Source organism: Anopheles bellator, chromosome 1 (assembly GCF_943735745.2).
Source record: "Anopheles bellator chromosome 1, idAnoBellAS_SP24_06.2, whole genome shotgun sequence".
Taxonomy (NCBI): domain Eukaryota; kingdom Metazoa; phylum Arthropoda; class Insecta; order Diptera; family Culicidae; genus Anopheles; species Anopheles bellator.
In genome coordinates, this window is record NC_071285.1 from 28492036 (window position 1) to 28519766 (window position 27731).

At 46.6% G+C, this 27731-nt stretch overlaps 4 protein-coding genes across 7 annotated transcripts in view; 1 reads left to right on the forward strand and 3 right to left on the reverse strand.

Annotated features, from left to right (window-relative positions):
• LOC131211136 (uncharacterized) overlaps window positions 1-6992 on the reverse strand; it is a 20574-nt gene extending 13582 nt beyond the window's left edge. Inside the window, exon 1 of the mRNA XM_058204504.1 lies at window positions 6938-6992. Coding sequence (XP_058060487.1) covers window positions 6938-6992 — 55 coding nt within the window. The remainder of the gene's footprint in view (window positions 1-6937) is intronic.
• A 967-nt stretch (window positions 6993-7959) lies between these two features.
• Window positions 7960-8524, reverse strand: LOC131215378 (bifunctional peptidase and arginyl-hydroxylase JMJD5). Its single transcript, XM_058209766.1, has 2 exons — window positions 8285-8524; window positions 7960-8217 (listed from the first exon to the last, which is right to left on the reverse strand). The coding sequence occupies exons 1-2, from the start codon at window positions 8522-8524 to the stop codon at window positions 7960-7962; spliced, it is 498 nt and encodes a 165-aa protein (XP_058065749.1).
• Window positions 8525-9644: 1120 nt separating this feature from the next.
• On the forward strand, window positions 9645-19181 carry LOC131213329 (poly(U)-binding-splicing factor half pint). 4 transcript variants are annotated; one of them, XM_058207389.1, is made up of 5 exons: window positions 9645-9760; window positions 10177-10363; window positions 15754-16039; window positions 16319-16822; window positions 16898-19181. In XM_058207389.1, exons 1-5 carry the CDS (start codon window positions 9740-9742, stop codon window positions 17856-17858), a joined length of 1959 nt encoding a protein of 652 aa, XP_058063372.1. In that variant the 5' UTR covers window positions 9645-9739; the 3' UTR covers window positions 17859-19181. The 4 variants fall into 4 exon arrangements, with proteins under 4 accessions (XP_058063372.1, XP_058063602.1, XP_058063448.1 ...); XM_058207619.1 differs by lacking the exon at window positions 9645-9760 and adding an exon at window positions 14181-14749 and having other exon boundaries at window positions 10286-10363; XM_058207465.1 differs by lacking the exons at window positions 9645-9760; window positions 10177-10363 and adding exons at window positions 11606-11743; window positions 14181-14749.
• LOC131213619 (NADH dehydrogenase [ubiquinone] 1 alpha subcomplex assembly factor 2) lies at window positions 18830-19622 on the reverse strand. The gene is made up of 2 exons (XM_058207737.1): window positions 19283-19622; window positions 18830-19216 (listed from the first exon to the last, which is right to left on the reverse strand). The coding sequence occupies exons 1-2, from the start codon at window positions 19528-19530 to the stop codon at window positions 19015-19017; spliced, it is 450 nt and encodes a 149-aa protein (XP_058063720.1). The 5' UTR covers window positions 19531-19622; the 3' UTR covers window positions 18830-19014.
• Between the last annotated feature and the right edge of the window lie 8109 nt (window positions 19623-27731).

Sequence of the window (27731 nt, forward strand, 5' to 3'; positions counted from 1 at the left end):
CGAGGTTATTTACGATTTTTTTTGCAATCCACAAAACACAACATAAATTTTCTAACATCATTCGTTTGTATTGTGAGGCTTTGTTATTTTCAACGACCGACCGAATGCTGTAAAATAAATGGCAAAGAAACGTTTTATTCGCTTCCTTTTTCGTAGTTCACCGGTGACGTCACGGGAACCACTTTTCGTTCGACTGCGACCAGCGGAAGGCATTCTCCGTTTTGGTTGCTGCCCTTTTAATTGACTACACTTTGGAGCAGAATTTCGACATCGGCCAGCCAGAGCCGGGACAGCCTGGCAGGTCGTGAGCCAATGAATGAAAGTTTCGCTTTCACGCGCCAACTCTCAACCACTCCATCAACGGATGGAACTGATGGCATTGGCAGTCTTCGGTTCGTTTCGAAAGCACTTCGAAGAACCGGGAATCGGGTGGCCATCGTTGAGTGCGAAGCCCTAGGTTCGCCTAACGACGGGATAAGCGCCGTGCCGTTCGGGGGTGAAATCTTAATGAAACTCTCTCACACGGACCGGGAAACTGTCGGGCCTAATTAAACCCGGGCCCCGTGAAGTGGTTTCAAATTATAATACTAGCGACGCGGGCCCAAGATGAGTGGGTAAATCGGTTTCGAGCGTACGATCCGTGGCTCCGGTGATCCATTCCGGGTCCGAGCGGTGCGAAAATCAATACCCTTGATTAGGGAAGAATGCGCAGCGCCGCGCAGCAATGGAATTGCAATCGACCACATTTGTCGCCGTTGGGTTATTAATAATCGTTAAGCCGCGGGGCCCCGGGGTTTGCCGATGACGAACCGCCGTAAGTGTGATTGAAAAGTGATGCATTGCGGACTATTTCCATAATCCAATCTGCGGGGCAACCATTAGGTTACCGGCCATTACCGGCGCATTAACGGACGCGGATAATTGCGAGTGCATTGCCATTTAGAAAGTCAATGTGCTCATTTTTATGCAGTTTCATTCATTTAATGAATATTAGTACCACTTTCTACATGCTAGCAAAATGATGTTAATCCTATCCCAGCGCCTAGGGGGGAATGGAATTGTTGTTTATTAAACGGATAAAACTCGCTCATCTTGTGTCGCTCCAGAACACCGGGTTATGTGCCGTTTGAACAACCAGGCACACCAGCCGCCAGCGGCATATGTCTGGCAACAGCAGACCCACAATTATCGTTGATATTATTTTATGCCCTCCACGGTGGCCGCACAGTGAAACTCGGCCGACTATCTACGGCGATGAATTATGTAGCACCGGTTTTACTTCGTTTTAATTGTCTCCGATAGTGGGCGCCACTCGCTTCCGGGCGGCTTGCGGGTCCGACGCGATGCGTAGCGATGGAGATAAGCTGATTGAAAAATGGTCAAGTGACCGCCGGCTTATTCCTGTTCCCGCGCTGGGAGAACCTTTGTGCTGTGCGCTGGGCAGCGGTCAGCACGTGGAATAAGTGTGAAACAACAGTATGCACAATAGAAGTACGCCCCGCGTTGTGGTAGTAAACTTGCTGCCGGATATACTTCTCTCCTTCTGCTGCTTTAGATACACTTCTGATGACTCAATCTTTTCATTGGATTACCAAGTCGTAAAGTGAGAAATAAAAATGTAAATTAAAGTTAAAATTCAAAAATTTGCCTAAGGCATTCAAATGAATGGTAAGCTTTTATGACTAGGAATATTATTACCTTTCAAAAACAAAAATTCAATCACTACACGATACTTGATGTTTTTCATTGTAAAAAATACTATGACACATCAATACTATATAAATGGCTTGTAAATTACATTATGGCTTGTATAAGATACTAATTACAAATGGCTTGTATAACGAAGTATTAAAGTTTTAAGTTTTAAACAAAGAATGAACTGACCGATTGAAAAGAAAATTGACACACGTTCATATAAAGAGTGTACCAACAAAACAAAATAACTGTGCGCTAGTAGCAGCACCCTCTGTTGTTGGAGTGTAAAACTTATTGAAAAACCCAGTATAGTGCCTGAAACAACTCACAGCAAAAACCTTTGATCGAAGGTTAAGAACGAAAATTTAAGAAGATCTGTTGTTTTCATTAGCATCCCCATCAACTTCTACATCAATTTAAATGCCATCAACTGGCGGAAGCAACATGCACATAAAATATGCATTTATGCAGTTATGAAATTACTCACAGCCAATCGTGCCTGGTTCAAATAGCAATCTTCCCAGGAACTGCTCGTTGGCCAAAAACCCTAGATACCGGAGTAACGGCAGCCTGACCGCGCCCGGAAAGGCAGAAGGCAAGAGTTCCCCAAAAAATCCCGTCGTCAACGTCGTTGTGCCAGTGTGTACCGAATGCTTGCCCCCGAAAGACCGGCTCCCGGAGAGAGCCGGGTTTCGTTCCCGATTTTAAACCGGCTAACCGGTGAAAAATCGAAAATTAATCCAATCTCCGATTCCGACCGGATTTATCCCAAATGCAATATTTCATCAACAACGCATTTGCGTCCCCGGGACGACCATTCGGTGAACCGTAGGGCCCGTTCCCGTCAACCGTCATTTGTGCAGGGGCTTAGAGAATGTTTGACTGTACGAATCGGTCGGGTGGTATATTGGCCTGAGCACACTCAGTAAAATGTCATCGTCAAGGTGGGGCGTTCCATTTACTAGTCCTGCTGCTGGTTTGGCTGGCTGGTGCGGAACGTTCCACATGGAAGTCGAGCAGTCCGGGACCATTCGGTGGCAGGAAGGTGGCAAACTTAATGAAGATGCTCTACGTAGTAGCGCCCAATGCGGTATGTATCGGTTAAGATTCGTATTTCACGCTGCTCCTCTCGGACAGGCGTCATTAACGAACGGATGTGAAGATCTTGCAGCATCCGACCTGGGAAGTTGTGTAGCGAGCTAACCCTTGGCTGTTTGGCCGCAGTTCTCGCAAGGAACTTCATGGGAATGTATGCTTAGTCTGTTCAAATGGGGTACGATCTGCTGACGCAATCGAATGGAAGTGGAGCTGGATGATCTACGAACGAGTCACGGTTCTTGGGTTGATAAAACAAAATCAAGATGTCTTCGGAGTAGTACACTCTATTGCACTGTGCAAAAGTATAGTTTTATCTACCGTAGGCTTGCCGTTACTTCTAATCGAATGGAATGTGCATTGTCCTTCCAATTTTTTAAAGGAAAGAAGTTTGAACACAGACCCCATTAGTGCATTAATTATTTACACCTATCTAAAGGCTTTGACTTTGAAAGCCTTCCAAACACGTACTGGTTTTCTTCTTTTCGGTTTTTATTTTTCACCACGAGCTGTGCTGCACTCTTGAGGGTTATCCTGACAACATGACTTGATGGATGTTCGGTGCACTACGGCAGGCAAGCTTGGGCTCAGGTCCCTTGCTGACGGGAAGTGGTACGAAATTGTACGGGTTTGCGGGTACTTCATGCGTCCCAGCGATGTCAGAAAGTGCTCACCCCTCGCCCGCTACTCCCTCCGCACGTTTTTCCCCTTTTTTAGGAGGGGATTTGAGTTCTCTACACATCCTTTTTAATCTCGCCGCAATAGCAGGGCCGCCGGCACGCCAACGGTTGCTCCGGGATCGCCGAGGTTCGCATAGCTGACCGGACACACATACCAGCAGCACCGGTTCCGGAACCGGCGGACCGATAGGACCGACGACAATGAATGGAGGCTATTTATCTTCGGTGACAAAACCGTGCTCCTACGAGTGGAACCACGTGGGGGTCCGTCCGTCTCCGTGCGCCATAACCTCCCCACGGCCACCGTACGGCCAGACACACACTCAATCACCCCGTCATCAGCTCATGAATGACAGTGAATGCGGACGGGCCACAGCGTGGCCATATGTGTAGACCTACGAAAGACACTGAGTGAGTGACGAAATCGGTGCAAAGTGCACAGCAATGTGCATCAGAATTCGCACCAGCACCAGAAGAATTCACTTGCGTCGTACAGCCTGGGCTGGGTCTGCGGTCAGCGCGTGTGAGAGTTTAGACCCCCTATGAGACCCGCTCTGTGGACGCAATGGTTATTTATGGTCGCCGGTAGATAGCCCGATCCCTGACGCCGGTAAAAAAGCGTTCGGTGCAATTGTTGGCAATTGACACCTAACCTCAAATCCGATCAACTCTCGGGCGCGTCGGACCACGTCAGGGGCTCGTAAGTTCCGATTTTATCCTGCAATCGGTAGACAATGGGAATGGCTTCCAGCTACTGGTTGCTACCGGCAGGATAGATTGATAAAGTATAAGTAAAAAAGGGAGAAATATTCTGCAGTCGGCCATTTTGGAAACTTTCTCTATCATTCGATGATCCCAGATTTCAACATCAATTCTCTTTTGGTCAGATATTTTTTAAGCTTGCTACAGTGTGACGTGCTCGCCATTAACAGGCCACCGCGAACGTCTGCACAGAACGGCACCAACGGCAGCGGCCATATGCCCGGTGGCCGGGTAAAGTCGCACCAAGTTCACCTGTCCAGTGTTTCATCGTTGAACGGGCCCGTCGTTGGCACCGTAAAAACGGTGATGGGTTTAAATTCATTAAAATTCACAAAAGCTGCGAGCAAATTCTTCGCGGAACGGTCGTTCGCGACCTTAGACGGAAGAATGGATTCTTTTTTGCCCTGTTGCACTTCTGCTGGCTGCCTTTCCCGCGAGCTTTGCGAAGGTTGGTCATACCATGGCTCGGGATGGCTCGGGAGGCGATGAAACGTATCAAACTTTGATTTCACCGTTCATGCTTAAATATTCACGAACCGTGATCTTTCTTTTCACGTACGATCGCGGTGGCCCCTTGTATGAAGAAAAATGGTAATTGATTTCTTTGATTAACTCACCACTCTTCTGGATCGTTCATTTCTTTTCTCTCGCACCCTAAAAACCGTACATTTTGAATGGTATTATGTTACGTTCTTACTGATTTGTTTTTTCTAATGACGATAGCAAAAAGCCCTCCAATTACGATAGTGCTCCGTAGCGCGCCTGTCGGCTTTTTGTGCTGAACTACTATTATTTTTTTCCCCAATGTTCTTTGTCCCATTGCCCCAACATGTTCACAGACCGGCCAACATACGAACGAATGCTACCCGGAGGGAATTCCTCTTTTTTTCGTACGCACTCAAACGTGGTGAAAGGACATGACAGGACGTTTGCTGTGTCTGACACAATAATACCTGTTCAGACCCGGATACGATTGGACAGTGGGGAAGCACCCTGCACTCCACCAAAAACACGTGTCCTTATGACTGCCTCAAGTGGCCGTGTACACGGTTCGGGTCGTTTGCAAATCAAACTCGCAAATTGCTTTTAAACGATGTGTCCCATGTTGAGGTGTCAACCGCAGTTGAGAAACAGAACCCACAGACAACTGTCGGGTTGGCGTGTGGCCAACGGTGAAAGCCGAATTGAATAGAATACCAATCAATGCGAAAAAAGGATCAAATATATTAATTCATTGTGAAATTTGTCATCTGCCATTGTTTGCTATACATCCTAATGTATAGGTATTTAAATGCTCATGAAGTAGTTGATTAACATGAGTAAGAACTTACCTTATTATCAGTACTACAATGATTGTACCAAGATTCTACAAGGTTAATACATGAAAAGCTACAGGAGTACCAGAAATCTGATTTAGAAAAAAACATGTTGCTTTCACCATATAACAAGTCAGTATAAATTAACGCCACAAGTCTGAACGAAAATTGGCTACGGCTTACGCCTGACGCCTTCGAAGCGACATTACGTTATGACTCTCCAGGTCGCCCTTTGGTCGCAAAACCTTGGTCCCATAAAACAAGTGAAAAATGCCATCCCAGCGATTTGTTGTGGCCGTTGCCACCTAGGCCATCGAACCACCACGATACGCCAGCCCAATAGTCCCAAGGGCAAAGGAAAAACACAGCATGTCGGACCAATGTTTAAAAAGCTATAAAAGAGAAATAAACAATAAAACCGGATTCCTTTCGCACCACTGAGCCGAAGGATTAGCAATGGAATTCAATGCTCTGGGCCACCGTCGGAAAACAACAGTTCCCCGAACTGAAACCAGCAAAACCGACAACGGAACAACACTCGACCGATCGGAGCGCATTGCGGATGGAGACGCCCAGTACTTTACGCGCGTTACACTGAGCGTAAGCAATAAACGGTAGGAGGTGTACAAGTGGCCCAGGTTGAATGCCACCTCCAACCAACCGCCACCAAGCAAATAGGCCACTGCTATTCGGGACAACAACACCCATTAGGACAGTGAATTAATGTTTAATCCTTTGTGACCGACAGCCACCAGTGTGCACCGACACGAGGAAGCGTCGGTCCTGGGCCTTGTCTTGGAACAGGGTTTTGGCGCGCTTCCAACACCATGGGACAACAGTGCGGCTTTTCTTTTCTGCTGTGGGAAAAAAGGACAATTCAAATATTACACCGCCCACCGTTCGAGGAATACGGAGTATGCCAAAACAGGGCGACTTTCAGGGCGGTCACAAGCCCCAAAAAAAAGGTTGTGTCCAGGCACTTTGTGTCCGGGGACAGGCACGAGGCGTAGCATGCATCGTTAGCATCGGCTACCGGTAGCAGATTTCGATTTGTGCGTTTCCAAGGATGCGTTTCGCCCGAGGCCCTCACCATTCGGGATCGGCAATACTCTTTGATCAACAACATCGTCTCGTCGTCGTCGCCGGCGTCGGTCAAACAAAATAAAGCTATTCTTGCGAAAGCCAAACCGTAAACCCTGCTACGGGCGGGCAAATGTATTAAATGGGATTTGTTTAACCAACCGCAAAACCCGACGAACGACGGGAACAGCAACAAAGCCGTTTCGCATCGTTGAGCGACAGTGCCGGGAGGTAATCAAGCCGTCTCCGTCTTCTGTTCTTCCGCAAAAGCGCTACCGATACCGGATCCTATTGTTCATTGGTACTTACCTTGCGCAAATAGAAAAACTGTCAACACGCCATTGAACAAATTAAAGCCAAACATTTCAGCGTGTGCCTTGCGGCGTACACGGAGTGTTATTCGTTATTCTTTCGATTCTTGGATTCAACCGTACTTTTTCAGGGTCTATTGTTTCCCACCGTCGTTTCGCTTCGCTCACTGTAGGTGAATAATTTTGTCCCTATCGGCCAACCGACGCACATCGAGCACAGTGCACCGAAACGGAAAAAAATTGCGTACAATGTATTTTCAAAACCACGACAAATAACAAACAAATAAAAACCGCTATCAAAACCACTAAAACCGATAGGCCACGGATACCCCGTCGCGATACCAGGAACACCGTTTTGAGCCGTGTGCCGAGCACGTATTAAATCGGATTAAAGGCGCCAAAATTCGAACAACACAGCGGCATTCGGCAACGACCGTAGCGCGATAACGAACCCTCCGATACAGTTCGATTGCTCGGAAGGGGCCACACCGTTCATCCCGGAGGCACGATTCGACGATACTAACGGCACGGTCCCGAAGTGTACGCTTATTTAAACAGGATGTCGCCAGCTGGCTCCCTGGCTACAGTGACTGCCAGAACGTACGGTGGGTATTGATTCTGCTGGGTGAAAAACAGAAATGTACCCAATCTTGGGTTGTATCTTTTGCCAATGAAAACCCTTCTGATGGAGAATGGAGGTTTGCTCGATTGGTTTGTTGTTAATGAGTTGAATTCTTTCGATTCTATAATTATTCCTTCGATTCGCCTTTTCTGACACCTACTGTCGGCTAGTCGGCGGCGAGGCCGCTTCGGCCGGATGCTGCGCCTGCAGCGCATGTGCGCTGCGGTTCACTATCTACACTTCGTTTGAAATGTTTGCCCGTCAGATTCGGGAGATGAACAGCGTGGTCCGCTCGGTTCTCCTCTCTGTCTGGCGGGGATTGATTTGATAAGTGTTTATTTCGGTTGCCGTTTACCGTACGCAGCGGCAACCGCATCATCAGCAGCAGTCAGCATGAATCATTCAAACCAAAAGCTAACCGAGAAGCTCGGTGACAGGGACTCCACATAATGCCACCACTTTGGGGGTATGTACAGCGCTTCGCCGCGGTGCAGCGTCAGACGGTAGAAGCGTACCTCCTTCAGCAGCGGAAATCGCTCGTAGTCTAGGTGCCGGGCATCGACTCGGGACGTGTTGTTCAGTATAAAGTGATCGTGCGGATACAGGTTTGCTGTGTCTTCGGGTCGGGCGAGAATGACAAGCTTACTGCCGAACACCTGACCGGATGAAACATGCATTAGGACCGTTAACAGCAGAGCGTAGATAGCGGCGAAAGGGCATTACCTGACACAACAGATTGTGACAGGGATCGGTGTGTAGCGGCGAAACAGTTCCCCGCGGACCGAGCCAAGCCTTGATGCGGGGAACAGTGTCCGTGCGCCCAACATAATCGGGCACGACGATGTCACGCCGAAGGGCCGGAATTTGATCGAACAAATCATGCTGCGCCAGATAAGCAACCGGACCGGTGGACCCGTCCAGATCGTTGGACAGGGTTTGCTGAAGGAATTCGCCAAACTTCATCAATCTCTGTGACCAGTCTTCATTGCTGTACTGCGAACCGATCTCTACGGGAACTGTTCGCTCCCCCGCAACGCTGAGCAGATAGTTCAAATCGTGCCACCGGCGAACGGCGGGCCAGTTGTCGATAACTTTTCGCAAAAGGGCGGGCTTTTTGCAATCGTAGCAGCGCGTGCTGAAGAAACATGACAGTTTCTTAATTATGAAATATTATTTAATTCTGTTAACGAAATTCTGCGTACCTGAAACAGTCTAACGAGGGACATTCCAGTACCGGCACATCGCTATCGCTGTGTACGGTATTCACATCGTCGACAGGTTCACTCACTTTAAGCCGTTTCAAAGGAGCTTTGCGTGAGTTAATTTTGTCTAATGGAAATTAAAACACTCATTACAACGAAGAAAATTATACTTCACAAGAAACTTACACAAATGAGTCGTCAAAACGGTAGCTGCTTCGGTTAGAAGATCGTTTGATGCTGCTGTCGCTATCTTTGCACCCAGCATCAGTCCCAAGTCAGCCAGATAGGTTCCATCTTTCAACGCAACTTCTGGTTCTTTTGAAGCCAGCATTATGTGAACAATCTGAAAAAGATAAGACATGATAAGAAAGATAAGATATTCGTAAACAAACAATCTACCGCAAGTACCCTTATGTAGGACAATATTGTGAATATTTCCCTTTCCTCGGGCCGAACTTCTTGCCACTGACCGGTGTGCAACCGATTGTAAACGGTGTCGTACAATAAACCAACTTTCACAAAATTTTTCGGCAAATCACTTGAAACTCCACCATCCTGACCGGCAATCAAGGACTGGATGGTTGTGTTTATAACGCTTTGGTACAATTTTTCACTTCCGCAACATTTGCTCTGTTTGTAGAAGTTGACACCAGGGCTAGCGGAAAGTAGTGCAAGTAGTTCTTTGATGCACTGCTCCATTTTCGCAACAAACACATCTCATCACGCTCGAAAAGAAATAAGCCGGCTAACCAAAACATTGGCCAGTCTCCCTTCGGAAACGCATCGCATCGAAGAAGCCTTCCAAACAGCAAGCGGACGCTGTCAACGCACGCAGCCAAAGCACACGCCTGTCAAAAAGTGAAAATTTGCCTGCAAAGATTGGTGTGCAAGGTGTGTGCTACGCGTACGATCCGGCGATTTTGTAACTAAAACTTGTGGAAAACGTGCATTTTCTGCTCTGCGTGGTGTTAAGAATATGAATGGTGTTGTAACGATGGTAAGTGTACTGTTTGTTCGGCGGGGCAGTTGTTATTTAAGCCGTAAAGTCCGATTGCAAAACGGTGCGAATCGATGGTATGCTGCGCTAGAAATCCAATATGGCGGCGTTCCGATTGCTTGGCTTCCCGAGGGGCACTACAAACGATACCCACCACCAATGTCTAACGATCGTTCCGGGTGTGTGGCTTTCTGGTTGTGCATAACAGGTGTTTGGTGTTTGTAGATTATTATGTTTGCAGGCCTGGACCGCTCGGCGGTTGTACCCGGATGAGATTATTGTTTTTTTTGTTGGTAAACTATGCACAAGACACTCGTTGTTATGAGCGACGTCCTTGAACGTCCTGTTGAAGTGGTGCAAATATCCTTGCCAAGCTTACGGTACCTAATCTTGTCGTTTTTAAATTTCCTACGCAGGGAAGCAACGAGTATAATTCTGGAAGCAATAACAACAACAGCGAGGCCTCACCGGCCCGTGAAGAATACCGCAAAGAACTGGACATCTCTCCGCCACCGGCAAAACTTTCCAAGCGCGATAAAGAGCGCGAACGTGACCGCGAACGCCGTGAACGCCGGGAAAGAGAACGCGAGGAGCGCGAACGTGGTAAGTGCAACACATTTATTGTGTATCTCATAACAAACGGTTGCCTTATATTGTTTTCCATAAAAGAAACGAGTACAACCCTTACCGTAAAGAGAGAAACAACCGCGTGCGGGACACACAAACGCCAACTATTGACACGGTTTTATCGAAGTCGGCTGCTAAGGTTGATTAGCGAGGGTTTGAAGTAGCAGCGACGGAACAGAAAATCCTTCCGCTATCCAAGACAGTCTCGTACTTTCCGTGCCGTGTAGTAAGAGAGTGCTCCCGCACCGGTAGTTGCTTCTTGGCCGCCGGCGTTTTGTCTTGTCTTCTCTTTTGCAAACAGTTAGCGGAAGATTGTAATGAGAAATGAGAGTGGAATGGAAATGCGAATCAATTTATAATTCTCTGTACTGTAAATAGTCATCCCTCAATGACCAGGTTTGCTTTCTATTGTGCATCACCTCTTCTCTCTCTTTCTCTCTCTCTTTCTCTCTCTTTCTCGTTTTTCTTTTTCTCTTCAATTATAGGTAAAATAAACAATATCATACACTGGTTTCACCACTCCATTAACGCACACACCAAAACAAATGTGCTTATCACATTTCATCTCTTCCAGTGTATTTCATGCTCTTGCGAAGTATGTTTCCTCTGGCCATCTCCCTTTTTTGCACACCACATTAAGGTATTTTCTTACACCTGTTGTGTCCATCCTTTTGTCGATCAATTCGATGCCGATGCTTGTGCTCCTCTTGAGCATTGTGCATTTATTTGAATTGATAGTAGAATTTTTGCCGCATATACGAGCAATATTATTCTTGTTTTCTCTTTTGATAATACTCTTTCCGTTGGACTGCTTTGTTTTTGTAACTTTTTTCATAAATGATACCGTTAGATGCCTCTCGTACCAACTATGCTGCAATAGATGCATCTATCGGCGGTTGTAGCTGTCGGATCAGAAGAAGATGCATCTATAGCAAAAAGCAATAGAAACATCCCGTACAGCGCACTTTATGGTTTATTTTAAAACATAAGTAATTTAGAAACAACAATTTTATTCCGTACGTGGTCCAGTTCGGTTCCAGTTTAGTACAGACCATCACCCAAATGGGACTGTCATTCCTTTCACACGATATTTCACACCCAATACCAGTTACTTCCCTGAACGTCGCTGGTCATCGCACACAACAAATTCAATTCATGAGATTTCTTCGTTTCTTTCTTTCTTTTTTTGTTCTGTACTTTCAGCTGTTACATAAAAATATGTATTAATTGAAGGGTTACTAGAACAATATTGTATCCATTCCTCCCAAACTGATGGAAAATAGGTCAAAGTGAGGGAGTCTGTTTTAAACTTCATGCATAAGGCACGCGCAGTGCAATGCATTCGTACTCTGGGAGGTAACCTAAGCCTAAACCGTTTATTAACTATATTTTTAAATCGTAACTGCTTTGTGTGTAAGAACAACCAAAAATTTCTCGCGTATCAGTACAAAGGTTCAAAGGTTAAATAGTTGCAGCATCAATATTTGATGCATGGGTAGATGTTGATAAAAATATATGGAAATTTTGCGGGTTCATAATACAGTTAAGCGGCGCATTTCGGTCTTTTAGCACCCTTAACTCTTTGGTCATTCATTTTTTGACGAAAGTAGCGGTAATTTACTGCGTCGTTGCGAAAAGTGTGCCAAAACCATTTGGCAGTTTACGTGAATACGGATTTTCAAGCCCGTTGAAAAATTGGTTTGTTTGATTTTTAATAATTTTTATACAATATACCTGTCATCGCGCGAAGGCGGGCTCGGCCGAGCGCGTCGCCTTTTTCTTCTTCTTATTCTTCTTCTTTCAACCTGAAATCGTCAACAACCAGCTCTTCGCGGCTTCGGGGAGATGGATCGTGAGAGGAGGAGGACCGGCTCTTCTTCTTTCCGTGTGCCGGCGTCTGCTAATCGTCGTGACGTACCATCGGGTCAACGGCGCACATAAGAGCATTATAAGACCCCCCACAAGAGGCAGAGAGGAGATGCGACATCCTGTCTACTTCCTTACTTCGTGTTTATCTTCCTCTCTTTTTATTTCACCAACGTAAACAAAAGCAAACCAATAGACTTATTTCGTTCACACAGATAATCAAATGAACATAAAAGTGATCCTCGGAGGTGATAGACGTGATCTCTGGCTCTCATGAGAAGGGGTGAAAGAGGATCCCTCTGTTTCGCGATCGTATTGCGTATTATTTGAACCTAGAGGATGTCCCGGTTTCCGTCACCGTCGCAGCACTGGTTGCTTGTTTCTGGAACATTGTATTCTTTTTCTCTATCTCTCTTTCTCTCTCTCTCTTTTTCCTTTTCGTCTTTTTGTGTTTTTTCGTACTTTCAGCGAACCGTGTTGTGTTCGTGTTGTGATGTATGAGCTTATGAAAAGAAAAAGGTTACGTACGGCGTCAAGAGTAGAGATGTGGCAAATGGTACTGTTGCCAATTGTTACTCCCGCCTGCGATTGCATTCAGAGGGCCGGGCTAAAGCTGGTGGTCAAATGCGACAGGTTAGAGGGGATTTGCTGCTAGTGCCGGGAGTCGGGAATGACCTTAACGACTAATCGTTAGTATCGGTAGTAGAGTTTTGATTTTTTCCCCAGACACGCGTAACACGACGGAGGTTGTGCGAAGCAAACGTAAAGAGAAAGAGAGCCAAAGGTGCACGCTATGACAAATCTATACATTCACAGTAACACTTCACTGCCAAGTAGTAGTAAAACCGTACCATTAAAAAATCAAGTCTTTCTTATCTTCGCGTGTGTTCTGGTTGAAAGCAACAGCAAATGGTACCATCGCTACAATCACACCAGCGCGCCACCAAAGAGTGAATCTCGTCGGCTCAATGTCCAATTCATCCCAACCGCTTGGCCGTCGCGGCTGCTGGACGGCGGGAATGTCGGCCAATGATTTTCTATTTTGTCTCGATTTTGTTCTTGCTCTCTTTTCTCTGTTTCTATCTCTCTCTTTCTCTCTTTTGTATTTCTTTTTCTCTTTCTCTCTCTCTCTCTCTCTCTTTCTCTGTATTTAAACTAAACTATATCTACCAACTGTTTGCGTGTACCATGGCGCCCGGATGCGACCAAATGCATGGATATGAAGGCTTTCCGGTTCTGCTGGGAGAAACAAACCGACAAACCTCAAACCTTCTCACTTCCGATAGTATTGACCGTTTACGTACATCGCGCGACCGCACCACATATAACTTTGGTAGATGCTGCCAGCATGTCCTGATTACGCCACACACAACGATGATATGTCCTTGTTTTGATCTAACACTTATTTTTGGTCCCCCGTTTGCTCCGTTTAAATTCTATTCGTGTGTAGCTTGATGAAGCTAACGGTGTTTTTATCCACTAATAAGAAGACTACATGTTGAAATATGTGAGGGAAAGTAAAATATTGTTTTTACTTGTTATCGTGTTTGTGAAATCAACAAACACTCATAGAAGAATTATTTTTCTATCCATTCTGTTAAAAATAGTACACATAAACTGGCTCAATCATATAGCCTTGAGCTTAATTCATTAAATGGAATTTATGCTACCACTGGATTATACAACACATTTTATTATTCTTCGTTTAACCGCCAAAACTCTATTTGCTGATGCTCGAGACTGAAAGCATCCCGCTCGAAACACTCAATCGAGTTGGGTTCGACATCGCGGATATGATGTGACGTCGTAACACGTGACGCGCGCTCTGTGTTCTCTAAACTCCCTACCAACCATCACGCCGCTTCTTCCTTCATCGAGTCAACTAATTAATCCGCATTATTTTTTCTTGTTTTTTATTTATTTTCAGGATCTATTCTCTCGTATTGTTTTTGTTTTTCTCTCTCTTTCTATGTCTTTCTCTTTTTGTTTCATCCCTCCGAGCGAAAAGTGCAAAATCGCGGCTCTAAGCAAACGTACCGCCAAACGAACGGTTCCCACATAAACTACTCTTCCTACGTCATCATATCACCTTTTGTTCACTTGCAAGTCAATAGGCCAAAACTCAGTTCGTTCGCCTATCTACTACTACTACTACCACCACCACCACCACCACTACTACTACTACTAGCGCCTACTGCTACCTCTGCTACTACTTCTACTACCACCAACAGCATAACTTCTACTACCTGTTCTTTGGCCGTTTACGTGTTTCGCGTCCTGCATTATCCCTGTGCCTTACGCAGAGCGCAGCTTCGTAAGACAGAATATGAAACTGAAAGTAGCAAAAACGAGTATTGCTGAACAAAACGCAACACACAAACAGTATTCGCAGAGTGTTCAAGGCGAAAACAATGAAATTGTTGTAGTTGTGAACTCTGACTCGTGGCATGTGTGTGCCCACGAGTCTTCTTCCCCTTCAAGAGATCCATGGAAGAGGTTAGAATTGATTTCTCATCTGTTGTATTGTTTTAATTTCTTAGCTTTACAATACGTACTTTAACAAGATCCCTCTCTGGTGCGAAAATGTCCCAACATCGATTCGCAACGAAGAATGTGTCCGAATTCCAATTTTATAATCTACTCCTTCCTGTCTTTGGTTACTCGTTTATTGATTCTTGCGAAGTACGGCATGACACTAGGGTTCTGTGCCTGTGCTGTTTGGTAAAAATACGAAGTTGAACAATATTGAAGCGTTCTAAGAGTGAGTTTGCCCAACATGGAGGTTAAATTAAAAAAATGGTTTATAAACAATCTAGTGAATGTTGAACGGGTTTCGGATGCCGCCCCCGCGGCTAACTGATGCTGAAGGGTCCCGGAAAATGTTAGCAGTTGCCTGGGTTCCAGCGGACAGCGCAATTATCTGGGATCCTAGTTTGCGTTCTTGAAGTCACATAAACATTCAAAAATTCAATGGTATTGATAAAAAGTATGGAAAGCATCGAAAACATTGATAGCTATATAAAGTTTTTTTGCAAAAATGGTTTGTGCATAGTAAGTGCTGGACAATGCCTTAGTGTCTTTTAAATGTATGTAAACTACTTTCTGTACCACTTACTGATAGTCGGTTGAGAGAAATTAGCACATCTACTACTTGTCCCTACTATTAATGGAAATAGGTTGAGTTTTCTGAAAAAGATGCTGCTCCGTAGTGCGAAACATTGGCTGCGGTTCAAATTAATGACTATACCGACTCGGAACATTCGAACCTTTGTTACTCGCTTCGCAACCTACCGTTCTATCGATCTACTTCGTCTTACATCCATTTTATTGTCCCCTAATTTCTAGCCCTCAACGAACAGTGGAGAGAATGAATAATTCCATTTAGAGGGTGAATCAATAGGTTTAACTATTAGATCATATTACATGTTACAGTGGAAGAGTGCCAGTGGTCAGTGAAAGGGAAACTAATACTATTTTGTTTCCTTCGAAAACCCCCGCAGAACCGAAGATTCCGCCGTTCATTCTGCAGCCCGTGTACGATCTACGCCAAATGGGCGATGTGGCCTTTGGTCCGGGCACTCGATCGGCACTACTCGGCATATTGGGTGGTGCACTGCCACGCCTCACGTCGGAGCAGCACGATCTCGTGACGCGCGCGAAGAAGTATGCGATGGAGCAGAGCATCAAGATGGTGCTGATGAAGCAAACGCTTGCCCACCAGCAGCAACAGCTCGCCAGTCAGCGGACACAAGTTCAGCGCCAACAGGCATTGGCCCTGATGTGCCGGTAAGTGACCCTTATGAAATATTAGAATTATATCCACATGAAAATTTCCTGGACAAATAATGATGTCGACCTTAAAGATACATTTCTGAATGGCAAAACGTTGAGTTTCATCGCATTTTTACAATGCTTTGAAAATCCATTTTAGACTGATTTGATGCCAGCACAGCTGATAAGATCTGATCGTCCAGTAAATTTTCAGTCGTTCAATTTAAAATAGCAAATGCCACTGGATGGTTCCGTCTAGCGACTTTTGTGCTAACAAATGATCATTTTTCGTAGTGTGTACGTCGGCAGCATTTCATTCGAGCTGAAAGAGGATACGATCCGAGCAGCGTTCCTACCGTTCGGGCCGATCAAATCGATCAACATGTCGTGGGATCCGATCACTCAGAAGCACAAAGGATTTGCGTTTGTCGAGTACGAAATTCCGGAAGGTGCGCAGCTTGCATTGGAGCAGATGAATGGTGCAATGCTGGGTGGGCGCAACATCAAAGTGGGACGACCGAGCAACATGCCCCAAGCGCAACAGGTGATTGACGAGATACAGGAAGAAGCCAAGAGCTACAACCGGATCTACATCGCGTCCATTCATCCGGATCTCACCGAGGAAGACATCAAGAGCGTGTTCGAAGCGTTCGGCCCGATCGTAACGTGTAAGATGTCGCAAGGTAATGCCGTGCATTCGCACAAGGGCTACGGGTTCATTGAGTACCAGACGAACCAATCAGCCATCGAAGCAATTGCCAGTATGAACTTGTTTGATCTCGGCGGCCAACTGTTAAGGTAGGTTCGGCTACGAAGCCACCGTTCGGTGTAGATTAGCCAACAATTGATTATTTTGTTTTCTTATTCACACAGAGTTGGTCGTTCGATTACGCCACCAAATGCATTGATGGGACCGGCGGCCAATTCGGCAATGCCGACGGCTGCCGCCGTAGCAGCGGCGGCTGCAACAGCCAAAATACAGGCCATGGACGCGGTCGCAACAAACGCTGTGTTGGGTCTGTCGGCCACCGCACCAACGCTGAAAGTGGGGCTCGGTGGTTTGCCGATAAATCCCGCTATAACGACAGCAGCAAGTGCCGGTTTGGTGGCTCAGGCCCACCTGGCTGCGGCCACACAGGCAGCGGCCGCCATCAATCAGCAGCCCGGTCTGCTGGGGGCACCAGGCGGTGCTGCACTTGGACTCGCTCCGTCGTTGCTCATGAATCCCGTCCTGGGAGCTACCGCGAAGCCACTACCGACCGTTCTGAGCCAAGCGAATCCAGCGGCGGTTGCTGCGGCGGCTGCAGCGGCTGCGGCGGCGGCTGCCGCAGCAGCTGCCGCTCCAAACGCGACAGCGGAGGACGTGTACAAGAAAGCACAGGAAAAGCAACAGGAGGAGTTACAGAAGAAGCTGTTGGAGGAGGGTGAGCCGCAGACACTGCAGCAGCAGGAGTCAATGTCGATCAAGGGCCAGAGCGCGCGTCACTTGGTGATGCAGCGACTAATGCGGCCACGCGAAAGCAAAGTCGTGATACTGCGCAATATGGTCGGTCCGGAAGAGGTGGACGAGATGCTGGAGGATGAGATTCAAGATGAGTGTGGCAAGTACGGTGACGTGAAGCGGGTTATTATCTACAAGGAGCGCCAGTCCGAGGGCACCTATGCCGAGGACGACAACACGGACATGATCGTTAAGATCTACGTCGAGTTTTCGCAGGCGGCCGAAGCAGACAAAGCCCGCGACGCATTGAACGGTCGCTACTTTGGCGGCCGGCTGGTCAAAGCGGAGTCATACGATCAGGCTCTCTATGATCATGGCGATCTTTCTGGTTAAGTACACTGAATCCTTGCTTCACAAAATTGCGATGCAATGCGAGCTGCATCCTCCTGCACTCCCCTCCTCCACTCGAAAGAGGATCGAATGTCCTCGGTAGATTTCCGTGTGCGATCAATATCTCTTGCGATGGTGAGGAGCAGTTGTGGTCCCCGGATCAGTTGGTGCGATGCCGATGGTCGCACTAGCCTCGAAAGATGTTGTCCATTCTCGCAAGAGGGACCCAAGGTGTGGTCGATGTGTGTCTTGGAAATTCATTTCGTAATTAATTTTCTTGGTGTGAGACTAAGGTACGACACTATCGATAGTAGACCATCGTGTACCGCATTTCAGAATGGCCAGATAGATTGTAACGTTTTCTTTATCAAATCACATCATCACCACGGTAGCACCACTCAACTTGAATCGGTTTGGCTATGTTGAGAGCACGGGAAAGGAAGAATACAAGACCAGTAAATTGATACTACCGACGGAGCGATGGTACGATTTTAGAATTAACAGGTGTGCGTGGGAGAACGGTAAACTGTATTGTATGATGCAACTATCATAATGCAATGTTGATGGGGAGACGAATTAAGTAAACATCTACTACTTAGGAGATACGTTAGAAGTTAGCAGAACAGCAAATGAGAACAAATGAAGATAAAACAATATTTTCCCAATAACGACACGTACTTGTTGTACTTTACGACGTCCAGCGGGCTGAAACCGCATAAAAATCGAGTGAACAGCGATCCTCGTTCTATTTTTTACAGAACCGCTGGCTTTAAGAACAGAAGAAGGGATATAAAATTAGTAGTGCTACAAATCAGCAACGCCAAATTGACTGCTGATGGGCGGTTAGGTTATTTGAAGCTCAAAACATCTACAACCATACACCGTCGCTTCTTCTGAATCGAGCACGAAAACGGCGGCGACGGACACATTTCTTTCTGTTTCAAAAAATGCAGTAATTTACAAACACCTTAGAGATAGCGGAAGCATCATTCTTCGTTTTTGCATATTAGAATAAATATTAGTGTATATACAACTGTAACACAAGGAAGAGTTCTTTTCTCATGCGATCGATTCAATAAAGAACTACTGTCGTACAACAAACTGCGTGGTTTTTGCGTAATTTTGTTCGACGGTGCACGTTGGAGCACAGTCGCCAATGTTACTTTTCATGTTTTCCTTTGCCGGGCATCACTTCGTACTCGTCGTACTGTGGAAACGAGCCCATGCCAGTTTTCTGCTGTTCCAGGGCTTGCGTGTCTTTCGTTTTGCTATACTTGACCTCCAGCTCGGCCGCATTGCGTTCTTTCATTTTCATTATTGCCAAGTTTTTCAGCAATTCCTCCTGCGTCGGGGGTTCCGTTCTGCAAGCAGGTAAAACGTGTATAGCGTAACTCCCCGACCGATCGAGTCTCCGGCCCGTGTCCTACCTTCTACCCCGTAGCCACGCTTCCCATTCTGCGGTGATTTCCTGGTCGTATGCTTCCTTGGCTGTAGGTTCGAACCAGCGGGACGCTTTACGCCGGCCCACCGAAGGATCGGGCGGAATTTCGTAGTATTTGTTGCCGAAGTAATCCTCTCCCACAAGGTTGCCCTTCATCTGGCGAGGCTTAAATGATTTGAGAAAGTTGTCTAGCACGATACGAAGGATGTTGCGTGTCGGAGGTCCGCTGGCCATCGCTGCGGGAAGATAGTTTACCACCAACCAGTTCACTAAATTCGCCCCAGACGTAAATGCGTTACATAAACAGGATTACTGCGGCAGATAACTTTACCGGTGCGAGGTTGGCGGAAGAGTTATTTGTAAACAATGGATGGTTGGATCACTTGACATTGTGCGGAACCGTTGAAGTAAAAGCATCGCGCGGATGACATCGTACCATCAAACTGTCGGGCAACCAAATTGCGTAAAGTTTAAGTTAAATGTGTATAAAACAATGTATTATCCCCGAACCACCTAAATTTGATTTTACTACACCATCCTCAACACACAATTGAGAACGATTTACAAAATAACGTTTTATGCCCTGACTTACGAACTGTCATAATTTGGGAGCTGTTCGTTGCAACGAAAAAGTTTCGCACGGTGAGACAGAGACTGGGAACGCAGCTAAATACAGAGCAGACCGATACTCAGAAAGACAGAAAGAGTTATTTGTAATTTCAAAAAAACACGCACACGTCGAGTCATTTGCTGCGGTGGTGATCGAACGTCGTCGTTTGTCGAGAGCGTTGCACTTTTCTCCGTAAGAGCCCGTGCTAGATCAAAATCTGTGTGCTTTTCGGTGGAAATATCAGTGTTTCAGGTCAACATTGTGCCACGAAAAACAGCAAACGACGAAGGAATGCTTCGCTTGAGCATTAGGCTTTAGCTGCGTTGTGCGTTGGTAGTGGTGAAGCTAGTCAAGCTCGATCAGCCGACAATGGGCGCCAGAGCGAGACAACCAGCGGTAGCGTTGCTGGTGTCCGAAAAAATGTCCGATTTGACGACGACGACAAACGACGGAGCGATCGTTTGCAATCGAAGTCGAAACCGAGAGCATTTCTTTTGCGTCCCCGAAATGGCCATCTCTCGCACAACTTTGGTGACGTGATAACGTTGGTCGCAACGCACCGCTGCGTTGCTTAGTGGCGGTCGTGCAGATTCGCGTGACCCGGGTGAATGTGAAGTTGGTACTTAGTTTTGCCCGGAATACCCTGCCCCACCAGTAGTATGCGTGCAGTAAACCCCTGTTTTCCAATCCGCCGTGCTTAATTGAATTGTAGTTTGGTGCACAAGTTTTCGCATTCCGATGCGAAAGTCCGCCGCGGTTCCCCAGTTTCCCCCAAGTGTGGCTATTTCCGATTGTCGTTAGACTGCCGATTGGATGTTGCGACATACGAAAGGAATCGGTTAGATTTGGATGTTACGCTAAACTCCGACAGTCCGCTTCTCCGGGTGTCCGGCGGGTGACGGCGGTGAAGTGGCCTTTTCGAGCGTGAAACGTGTGTGCGAGAAAAGCGCAAAACTCATTAGCCAGCGGATCTGTGTGAACGCGCGCTTGCTTCGGCTCTTGGGCTGCTTTGTATGTAGCTGTACCGTTGCGTGCCTCGAGAATGGATGAGGATGTGTTTGCTCGGCCTGTACGTAGCCTCTCGGCGACCGATGTGTTGTGCTACCCGGACCGTGGTTCTCCATCAACTTCGCCGGGCGCTGGGGTTCCCGAGATTTGCAAGCATCGCCATCCGGAACCTTCCTTCATGCCTCAACCATTACAGGCAATTGTTGGCGCGGAAGATGCGAACGAGACGGAAGCGCCCCGCCGAAGCCGGAAGATTGCGTTGGGTAACCTCCTCCGATGGAGCGCGGTGGCGTGGAAGCATTATGAATCATCAATTTTCTCTTTTCGCAGCAGGCTGCGATTTTCTGACCGATCACACGGTAGCTTCAGCTAGAACCATGCTGCTGCATACCTTTTTTGTGGCTCGTCCTTTTGACATCGAGCCACCATCGCCCTCCAGCGTTTGCCCATCCCAAACGTCCAGAGTTTGGAAGATGCGAAATCCGGACTGCGAAGAGTAAATATACAGACTACGTTCGGCACGGGAAAAGAAGACGCGCCGCGGTGCAGCAAGAGCAAGAGTGCAAGAGGGAAAAGAAAAATCGAATTCCAAAAACAACCAAAGCGCAACGGTGATAATTGTGTTCTATGTGTGCGCGTGTGTGCCCGCACAAAAGAAACAGAGATATTGGGCTGGAAGCGAGAGCGAAAGGGCGACCGAAAGTGCATCGATGCATGTATCTGCCGGGGATCCATCTTTAACGAGATATTTACCACCTGAAGTTGATGCGTATGGTTGTTGATGCTGTACCGTTGTGTGTTGTCAGATGTTGCTACCTTGCCTTTGCCTTGCTCAGAGAGACGAGCGGTAGTCTTAATTTTCATTAGCCCGGTGCCTTAAACGAGCTTTTTGGAATTCCGCCGATACTGCTCAGAATGAAATTAACGGATGTTTGGTAGCGAGGGCGTGCAAAACCGTTCGAATTCTAATTTGCTTTTCTTCTCCCCTTTCCATCCGTGTGTGCCTATGTTTGTGGGTGTATGTGTTGTAGGTGTTCATCAGTGGGCCGCTACCTCTTGAGTTCTACTTTTTTAATTTCTAATTCGCTTTAATTACCAGCGGCACATAAGAGTGAGGTTTGGCTGGCTCATCCTGGCCGCAGTGGCTGTGTGCGACGAGTACGCCCGTGCGTGCGTATTCATGAGTGCATATGTGTATGCAATGCAAGGGAATTGTGAAAACCGACAGCGTGTGTGGTGGTTCGATGTGTCGAAGAAGAATGGTGCCGAGCGTTGAGGTGTCAGAATAAAGTGGAAAAAGAGAACTATCTTCGCATAACTGGCCAACTTGGAGCTTTTGTTTCTTCGAGGTTCTCGTGTTCTGAAAAGTGCGTTTACTGTGAAAGGGTGGAAATGGCCTCCGGGAGCCGCTTGGCTGCGGTGTCCTACGTTACGTACGTTACGGTGTAAGGAGCGTTTTTTTTTCTGTTCGTTACGCCTCTGTTGCGCTGATGCTTCGTGCGCGTCTCCGTTTTCGTCCTGTCAACCGGCCGTGGTTTGTGCGTGGCGCGCCCGAGCGTGTTCAGTGCGGGTGTGTGTTAGTGAGACAATCCCAGTGTTGTGTGTTTGAGAGAAAGCCGGCCTCCGGAATCTTCGCTTCAACTAAATAAACCTTCTCAAGGTCTCGGGAGGCGTTTGAGATCATCGGAATTTGTTTCGATTTCGATTCAACGACGAAAGACAGACTGCTTTGATGACGTCGCAGAGGTAAGTTTTCATCATCATGTTTGAATTGGGAGAATGTTGTAATTTTCTGTAATGCAATCAAGTTTGAATATCACATAAACTAATAGTAATAATTTGACCATTGTGTAATTTATCGTTTTGGTCATAGGGTTGCAGATTGCTTTGTTTTTGTTGTTCCCCAACTTTTGGTTAGTTTAATTCTCATTACTCTACCTTAACCATTATGGCCAAAGTGTTTACTCAATTACTTTAATGTCAAAGATCTGATCCTTGCAAAAGGCTCGCCAGGGAGCGTTTGATTAGCAAACGATTTTTTCGGTTCAATCGGCCTAACTTTTACGTACCAAACAATCCTAGTAAAACAACTTTTCCTAAGAAAATGTAAAAAGAGCTTTGATGGTTGCATTATTTGCTGAGCGTAGGTTTACGCAACAAAAACGTCCGCCTTATGCCCGTGTTATGTCAAGAATTGGTATGGCTTTGCGCGGAATTTCTCGCACGACACGTGTACAGACAGAAAATTTCTTTATGAACTCTGCGGCAAAGTTGGAACAAATGTGTGTCTTTCAACGAACCCACACGCCCGAAGGTCACGTTTACCGGAGTGTGCGAACTTCACTTCAATCGTTACAACAAATCTTCTAGATCTACTAGACCTTCAAATGTACTTGACCTATGACGCGATTTTTGGCACCGAAAAGCCCATATTCACCCGTATATCCGTCCAGTGACTGCGGCAAACCTTCGGTACGGTTTTGGAGCTTTGTTCACCAAACACCGTGGGCCGCGGATTCTCCGCTTTGGCGCACAGGCATCTGTCGCACGCCGCCGTTTGGCGTTTTCCGTCTTGGAATACTTAATAGAGAGATGTTCCTTCTGCGGAGGTTCTAGTACCACCATCTCGCCTGTATGCCTTATGCCTCGTTGTGAACATTCCCACGTAAATGTTCTTATTTGTAGCAAATTAATAGAGCTTTATGCTGCTTCAGTTGTTAGTCTTGGCGTAGTCGTGGTACTGGCTTGTGGCGAAATCACGGGTACCAGCCCACAGCGACTGCTGCCCACGGGTAATCGTAACGAAAATTATTGCCCCACTATTGTTGTACGTGACGTTTGGGTAAAATCTTTGCGCAGTTTGAGAATAGCGCTTCTCCGTTGTCTGCCATTCGAGCCGCAGTACAAGGATGCATATTAACGAGCGTTTAATTAATATGTCAACCGGCGGTACGCAGACGAACCGCCATTTTGTTCGGATTTTATATCTTTTCTCTTCCGAACATCGATTGTAGTGTAAATAACTCGCAAAAAAAACCGTCGTATGCCCGCACCATGCAAACACATAAAAGAGGTGTGCCTTTCCGCGATCGTGTAACGCACTGCCAAATCCTCTATAGACTACGAAAAAAGCGAACTCAATCCACTTCTGCTGCTGCTGCGTGCGTAGGTTTGTGCTAGTTCGTTGATTTCATTTTCGGCCCGACATTTTATGTGAACATCGCGTCCCGGCCCCTGAATCGAGGAACGAACCGCGGCCGGTCACTTACGAATATAGTGAAAACGATTTTTTATGGCAAAGATAAATATTTGAAGCCCCCAAAGTCCGAGAGGTTTTTGTAATTGATTTTGCCATTTCAGATTCGCGCTCATAAAAATTACATTACGATTTCCTGGCAAGTTTAGTCTTGTCTAACGCGATTCGGAGTTCGCCCCCACAGCTCGAGCCACAAATCGAACCAAATATTGCCGGTCCGGGCAGCACCCAGTCGATCGACCCAACGGGGTACCGATTCGCAGCAACTTTAATTGGATTAAATTGCACTCCCGTGTTCTGGGGCAGCCTGGCGTGTTTGCGTATATTGCGCATGAAATCACTCTAGAGCACCCGGTTCCAGATTGTGTGCACTCTCGGCCGCAGGGAAATTTTTGTTTTGGAGAGGCGAAATAAAAACCGAGCAACGGTAAATGTTAGTTCATCAATTGTAATCGTTTGTCGATGCATGAATCCGATTTGGTTGCAGCCCCGAATGCATCGGTTGGCATCTCGAATGCACTTCTTGTGCAGGCAAATTAATAATCAACTCGATTCTTGATTGGCGTCCCTTTAAGATTGCAATGGCCAGCCGAATTGATTTGGTCAAATTGATGTTGAGTGTGGTTTCGGGAAAAGACCACTCACTGGTTTAATAAACATGAAGGGACTCTGGGAGAAGCCATATAGCAATAAAATGAACGACCTTCAAATGCGGCTGCGGTTGCTTTTTATGGACTTTTTATTTATGCTCTAACCTTTTAGTTTGTTTTTGGCTGGAACAATGGTCATATGCGGAAGTATGGTCGTTTGCTTTGCCGGGTGTATTACAGGGAGTGTGTCCGACATTCGCTTAAGTTTGCAGAGTGGAAAAGTGTTTCGAATGGGGTTTGTGGAGATTTAGACAACAAGTAGAATGTACCATTGTTTAACTTTGTCGTGTTGTTCGTAATGATGACTCGGACACACGGATTGAAAGGGTTGATATCAAACATGAACTGATAGATTGAGGTATGAACGTTCGGATATCAGACATTGCACAACAATGCGTTTGCGTCGAATATAAACTGTTAATTCCATGAATTTTCTCGATATCTAATCGATCCCTGTCTCGGGTGCTAACAAACCTACGTCAACGAAACCGATTTGCGATCAGAATTGTAATGTTGGGGTCCCAATCTTTTATTTTATCAAAACAAGGTATTCTTTCATCAATCCTTGCCAATCAGTGGGGACTAGTCGTTTCGTTGCCCTACCATATAGAAACGTAATATAAAATCAATCTTTTCCAAAGACCCTGCTGCCACAAACCTCTAACACCAAAGTCACACGGCACAGGAATTTGTGAATGAAAACAGGATTTTCTAGTGTGTCGTTGCGAGTGAATGAAAACAAAATAAATATATGCTTTGCTGCTGCGTAGTATGTGTGTCAAATTTTAAATTTAACTCGAATCGACGTGGCCCAACGACACCATCTCGCTTAATCCGCGCAATACCGGGCTTCGGCAGTGGTTGATGATGGGTTGCCCGGGCCGGAGAGGCACTAATTTGTTTTGCAAACGACAACAGGTTGTCCAGAGGAGGAACGGGCGAAACAAAAAAACACGACGGCCCCCACGACGGCGGTTGCCAGCGGGCCTGTTTGCGTTGATGGGTGCTGTGCTGTCAAAGTCATACATCCCGAGGTTCCCTTCTCGATTGGCTTCGTCGAAGATGAGGCGGCTTACCAACTCGCGCCTGACAAGTAAACATTGCTGGACGCGCATATTATCGTCCGGGAAGGCATTAGGAGTTTACGATACCATAATTTACGCCTTTCAATGACAGATTTGTGTTTCGGCTGTGCGAACCCTTCGCAACAAATGGCTTGTTCAGCTAATTATGAACGGTGGAAAAGTCTCCTTTTAGCACCATGTTTTTCGGAGAACCTGTACCATTAACTCATGGGTCGCACTTTGAGTTTGTTTAGCGGAAAGATCATTTCCACATTATTACAAACCAATCAAACGTGGAACAGAAACTGAATGGCAATGTGGCGATCGCGAGCAATATGTACGATAATTTGCAATATGTCATTCCAGGGTTGGCATCGTTTTATCACTTCCTCTCCGTAATCATATGTGGCTCATCACCATCGTTCGATTATCACCATTTTGGCCCGGGCATCTCGTCCACCACCGAAAGCCCGCTCCACCGATTCGGATCTTTCAAGGCTGTTCAGTGCGGCGGAACCACCGGTCGGCTCCATGTGGTTGAGGTCATGCCGAGGAATTCGGTCATGTCGTGGAGCCTCCGGTTTCTCCTCGGCTGTGTTGACCGCTGTCAGCTTAGCAGTCTCGCGACGTCACGGTGCGCGCGACAGACGAGCTGTCAAAATGTTCGCCATGGGGAATTTATCATGTTTATCGTTCATTCAAAGGCCAAAATTGGCATCATCCTCTAAGGGTTCTTGGTTGGGTTTGTAGTTCGTTTTTGGTTCTTTTTCTGATGATTCTTCTCACACCTATTGCTTTTGTGCGCTGCCTAGAAATGATCTTTGGAAGGTGGGTCCTTTTATGGTCACTGTTACAATGATCGTCGTTTTATATTTGATTCTGTATTTCGAATTTTTAAACAATTTTTTGCAGCTCTCCGTGACGATCAATCCGCTACGAATGATACCTTTTTCGTTTTTCAAACGTTTGTTTGGTAATTTTCGCTGTTTGGTTCCCCATTCTTAGCCCACTTATTTATGCCACCGAATTCCTCCATTCTCGATTCCCCTTCTGCCTGCCTGCCCCACGGTGCTGGTGGTGATGATGATAAATGGCCACTCTTTCGAAAGCATCCGCGCACACGCGTGTTTCCGCTAGAGCTGGGCGCTAAAATTTTCAAACGAGTTCCTCACTCCGTACAGCGGATTGCTGGAGGGCAGTAGTGCTTCTCTCTCTCTCTGTAGTGTTGCGTAGGGGTGTGTGGCAAAGCATTAATTTGCTTCCCGGGCAGTGGGCAGAATAATTGGAATGGACCAAAGAACGATGAGCTGTTTATTTGAGCGGTGAAAATCGGAACCGCAGTCACTCAGCACCGCTCGGGACGCAGAGATTAACCTTTCGCTGCTGTGGACACACTGAACGGGAGCTCAGTTTTAAAGGGCGCAAAATTTATCACACGAAGCCATGGTCTGATAACAGTGACAGTCACGGTGACTTTTGGGTGTATTTTGGGCCTTGGACTTGGGTTGGGATGTAGATTTATTTGTCAGCTGTTTGCTGTCCTCGAAATGTCCTTGGGCTGCACGGGAGACCGTGCCTGGGGCGCTAAACGCATCCGCCATGGTTGATTACAATAGACGGAGCATGGTCGTCGGCAAGCAGCCAAACGGCGGCCCACTATTTTTTTGTCTAAAATGACTCAAAATGCCGTGTTGTCGCAGGGGCCCAACATTATCTTATCGTCGTTGTTTTACAATCTGTTACCCCGTTATTTTCGGGCACGGGGTCAAACGGAGCGCCGTGTGGAGTGCCCGAACGCCGGCGTGGCAAGCCCGGCCCCAGATAATGGTGGTAATGGTTTCGGTATC